Here is a 5,491-nt window from a genome sequence, read left to right as displayed (position 1 = left end):
CATTTTTCTAATTATACTTGCAAAAAACGCATCAAAATTCAATTTCTAAAAAATTTTTTGAGAATATATATTTAATGTTAGATATTTTTATCGCATTTTAAGATTATTTAAAAGCTTTTTTGTTGATAACAAAATTTGAGTGCATTTTTGTCGACAATAAAATTATTATCCTTCTTTTCCCCTACCGCTTGCTTTTTTCATCTAGTCAAAATGAAAAACGATATTTGTAAGAGGTAAGAAATCACAAAAGAAATTAACACCATTCCAGGATCATGAAAATTCCTAATCCACTTAGCTATGAAAATTCCTTAGAAGCATGAGTTATTGTCGCTGCATTCATCAACAGTAAATACTACATGATTGGAAACCTATACTTGTCATCAGCATATCTGGCAAGAGAAGTCCAAATTTTATTAACATGACTAGTTGTAATGAGGTATGAACCCTTATGAGTGACTCACTTTAAGGTAGTTTTCTGTCCCTATCTTGATATCATCTGCGTTCATAACAAGTTCAACGCCTGCAAATAAGTTTGGATCCAAAGAGATATGTCAAAAACTTCAAGGCTTAAAACTCTTTAGTAAGTTTGACAGGTCACTTTAATCATCTTTGATGAACTATCATGTCAATATCAAATATTGATCTACAATGTTAATAATCTAGTACTAGCAAAATCAGATATGCTAATAGAGTGAAGAGAAATTACTGCTATCAGAGAAAGTAATAAGCCTTCTTCACATGTATGGAACCATATTGCATTGTATCTATTCTTTTTGAGTAAACTACCATTTTTACCATGGAAAACCTGAGCGCTAACAATTCTAACCATAAAAGATATAAACTAACTTGATACCCATCAAAGAATGGATTAGACAGAACTACCCAACAAGCTACCCACTTTGAGTAGTTTTGTCAAACTAACCCAATCTTTGATGGATAACAAATTAATTTACATCTTTCATGTTTAAAATTGTCTCAAATCTTTTACAGTAAAAAATAGTTTACTCACTCTCTTTATTGTCTTGAATACGACTTGTAGGACCCTTTTCACATATCCAAACCACCTAAGTCTAGATTCTATATCCCTACAATTAGACTACTCTCCATCAGAGTATTTTCTCCTTGGATTTTTTGCAAACTTTCTCCACGCATGCCCTGACTATCTGCAGCAAAGTTTTCCAATCTTTTCCAAAATAGGTGCTATACCAATTTTCTCTATTTAATGCATTGATTCCTAATATTATTTATCTAGTGTGTCTACTCATCCTACCACAACCTATTCGTCTTTATGACATTAAGTTTATTTTCTTATTGACATTGAAAGCATCAAGGAAGCAGAGCATCATAGTGCAGAACTTATAGCAATGTCAATTATCTAAGGATAGGTTGCAGCCATACCTCAGAAGCCAAGACCCACTTGCCACCAATCCAGTCCAGATGTGGCCTCAACTGGGAGTTCGGAAACTCTATTTCTTCATTGGAGCTCCTGAAGTATACTACGTACTTTGAGTCGCCAAGAACTTTGGAAATTACACCAACCCACCATCCATCGTTGTACATAGCATCCACTTCTTCAAGATAACTGAATTTAATGTTCTCAGAAGTTGCTGGGGGAGGGGGCCTTATGTGCCACTTATCAGCCTCCTCTCTCAAAAGATTTGAATTATCGTCCAGCAGGGTCTTGTACTCTATAAGGAACCTGTCGTCTCCAATTACTTCAACAACAGTGGCAGAAAACCAAGCTCCTTGGAAACCTTCCTCATCATTGCTTACCTCAACCAGCATCCCTGCACTAAAATTGAACTCTTCTGCAGTTTCATCAGACTTTATATTTGGTGTCAACACCACTTCCTTCCCTTCATCATCAGATGACACATTTGGTGTCAACATCACTCCCTTCCCTTTCACATCCTTATCATCAGACGTCACATTTGGTGTCGCCACCACTTCTTTCCCTTTCACAGTTTTATCCGACTTTGCATTTGGGTCTGACAGCATATTCTGCATCCACATTATTCTCAAGAATTAACAATATCATCCACTCATTCACAAGACAAATATCCCAACCTGACCAAAAATAATAAACTAAACTCACATTCCTAGATCCCTCCCTAATACAATCAATATTATTAAAAGTTAAAAGCATCAAATAGTCACCCCATTTTAGAATTTTGACAAAGAAAATAAGGAAGATTTTAAAAGTAAAGTAAATTTTCCATAAGGATTCAAATTGTGATCCACAAGCACAATCATTGCATTTACAGCACAGCAGCACCATCCACATCGCATTGCAGCAACAAACTGCAACTGCATCAGTGGCATATTCTTGCAAATTTTCATAATGGCAATCGAAATATACTTCTTTTACATTCTTTCTTGAGACCACTTCTTGACATTACTTTTCCTTATCTATCTATCTCTCTCTTCTCTCCAACTTATACTTGTTCCTGCTTTAATTTATTCTCTTAACAGGTTTACAGAAACTGTTATGATTAACAACTTATAAGTCATAATGTTAGATAAATCACCATGCAATCTATAACGATTTTTTCGATGGTTCGCCTATCATGATTGATTGCAATTTAAAACCACATCGCTTATTTAATCCCCTCTCGTATAAATAAACAAAAAAGGGTTAAACACTTGATAGACACCAACAGAAGCAATTACAAGTTTACAATAAAACATAAACCAAATTCAACCACACCTCTTCTTGTTCTTGCTGCGCAAACGGCGGAACCCACTTCTCATTCATCCACTCGCGATGTTTCCTCAGCTGGTCCGCGGTAAACTCGATCTGCTCCTTCGACCCTCTGAAATAAACAGCGAACATACCATTCTCCAGCTCCTGCGTGATACTCCCCTCCCACCAACCGTCGTTGTGGAACGCGTCAACCTCATCGCCGAACTTGAATTCGACGCCGGCCTCCTCCGGAGGAAGCGGCCGAAGCTGGTGGAAGCCGAGCTGCTCCCTCAGCTTCTTTTTGCCCCGCTCGTCGGCCAAGAGGTTGTCGTACTCGACCGTGAATTTGTCCGCACCAGCGCGGCGGATGACGGTGCCGGAGAACCAAGAACCACGGAATCCGTCGTCATCGGAGCTGACCTCGACTCTCGTGCCAGGTTTGAAGATGGAGGATGAGGAGGAAGGAGAGGGTTTCGGGGTTTTGGCTTTGGATTTGGATTTGGATTTGGATTTGGGAGCCATGACTTTCTTGGTTTGTTAGGGTTTCGAATTTCGATAACACTATCTATGTTACTGTGAGAGACTGAGTGTGCTTGAGAGTTGAGAGAGAAAGAGAGAGAGAGAGAGAGAGGGGTTTGTAACGGATATTAAAGAACGGGAAAAGCTAATGAAGTGTTAGAAAATGGAAAAGTGTGTTTGGCGGGAATGTTAAGAAGGGAAAGGAAATAAATCTCCCCTTCAATTTTCGTTTTTGTTATTATTCTTTTCTTTTGGTTTTTTTTTTTCCTTTAAAAGGCATTACTTATTAATATTTCGGATACTTTTCTTTTTAAGACATATAAACTAAGGCTTTGTTTGGTTGGAAGGAAAGAAATAAAAAGGAAGGAAATAGAAAGGAAAGAAGAGAAAGGAAAGAAATTGAGTGGAATTTCATTTTCCTTGGATATGTTTGGATGAAAGGAAAATGAGAAGGAAGGAAATAGTATATAATGTTATGAAAAGACAATTTTATCCTTAGATATTTTAAAATATATTAAAAATTAAAGGGTAATATTGGAATATTGATACAAAATATATTTTCCTTCCATTTTCCATCCATTATTGGAGGGAAAAAATTTTCAATGGGTCCCACCCATTTTTTTACACTATTCATTTTTTCCCTTTAACTTTTCTATTCAACCAAACAAAGGAAAATAGTTATTTTCCTTCCAATTTCTTTCCTTCCTATTTCCTTCCTCCCATTTTCCTCTCAAACAAACACACCCTAAGAGTTATGCTACACATATAACTCTTTTTGACTTATAAGTCCTACAAGTTGGGTCAAGCCAACAAAAATTACTCTCACCCAACTTAAGCGTGTTAAACACGCGCGTCACTCAACTATTTCCAAAGCGCGCTACCCACCATTATAAACGACTCTTTTTTTTCTTCCTCATTCAAAATCAACCGCAACTCTGAAGAAACTTTTAAACTCCTCGCCAACAGTCGACGAAATCAACAAGAAAACATCCAAATCTCCATGAAAAAAACAAAAAAAGAAAAAAGAAGCATTATTCAAGATATTGTTTCACTAATCTTCTAGGTTTTTCAAATTTCTCTTTCTGATTTTGAAAACGAAGCATTATATCGTTGTATTTCTCTTTTATTAAGTAGATTCATATATATGTTCTTGGTTTAAAGTTGATATTACTATTCTAGTGAAAATGTTCAAGTCATTTACGCTGTTTTACATACTTTTAGTGAATGGTTTAACGTGTTTTTTCATCTTTTTTTGTGCATGTTTACATGTTTCGAAGTCATTTTATATACATATAAACTTTGTACTATATTTCAAGTGAACTCATATTTGGGTGTATATCATCGAATTCGAATGTGACTGGTACTTCTAGTGAACTTTTGAACTTAAATATCATTTTGAATTCATATAATGTTATGTTATTCAAAAAAAAATGTAAGTGTATGTGTTTGGTATATGTATCAAGAGTATTCAAGTGTAACTGGTGCTGTTGTACTTGTGCTATAGCTTGTAGTGTCATTGTATGCATGTTTAGTTGAGTTGAATATCATTTTAAACTCATATAATGTTATGTAATCGAAAACATAATAAATGTGTATAGGCTGAATTTAGGTGTATAGGGCTGGTATTTCGGCGTATCAGGCAATTATTTGGGTGTATGTTACTGGTATCTAGGTGTATGCGGCTGGTATTTGGCTGGTATTTTTATCTATTGACAATATTTTTTATTCCTTACAGTAAAAATAACAAGCAAGATTCAAGGTGAAAAAAATACAATGTAAGCATATATATATATATGTATATATATATATATATATATATATATATATATATATATATATATATATATTAGAACAAGTCAATTTTTCCTAGTATAGATATAGGTTATTTAAATGACTCTCATCTTACTTTGTTTACAGCAAACCAATGACTTGAAATGTGTCATGCGACTATTGAGTGAAAAGTTTGAAAAAATGAGCGAGGAAAAGAAGGCCATCTTTCACGAATTAAGATTTGGTGGTCTCATGCACATCCCGCCAACGAATGTGTCACACAAACTTTAAAGGAGTTGACTAATTCCTTTAATTTGGACAAAAATAAACTGGACACAAGCCATGAAAAAATATTCATACATTTTTTGGACCTGAAAAAATTAGCATCTCATCCATATGTAAGTTTTCGTTTCTAAAACTTATCACAATTCTTTGGTTATGTGCCAATTAAATTAAAACACTGTTCAATGTGGCCATACTTCAGATATTTGCACCTGTTTGCTACGCAAAGCATTGGTG

General features: G+C 35.1%; 1 protein-coding gene across 1 annotated transcript; it reads right to left on the bottom strand.

The window, feature by feature from the left end:
- Window positions 1–269: 269 nt before the first annotated feature.
- LOC130950859 (protein AGENET DOMAIN (AGD)-CONTAINING P1) lies at window positions 270–3,334 on the bottom strand. The gene is made up of 3 exons (XM_057879458.1): window positions 2,708–3,334; window positions 1,399–2,001; window positions 270–520 (listed from the first exon to the last, which is right to left on the bottom strand). Exons 1-3 carry the CDS (start codon window positions 3,203–3,205, stop codon window positions 503–505), a joined length of 1,119 nt encoding a protein of 372 aa, XP_057735441.1. The 5' UTR covers window positions 3,206–3,334; the 3' UTR covers window positions 270–502.
- Window positions 3,335–5,491: the final 2,157 nt, after the last annotated feature.

This window comes from Arachis stenosperma, chromosome 9 (assembly GCF_014773155.1).
Source record: "Arachis stenosperma cultivar V10309 chromosome 9, arast.V10309.gnm1.PFL2, whole genome shotgun sequence".
Classification (NCBI taxonomy): domain Eukaryota; kingdom Viridiplantae; phylum Streptophyta; class Magnoliopsida; order Fabales; family Fabaceae; genus Arachis; species Arachis stenosperma.
This window is presented reverse-complemented; position numbering and strand designations above follow the sequence as displayed.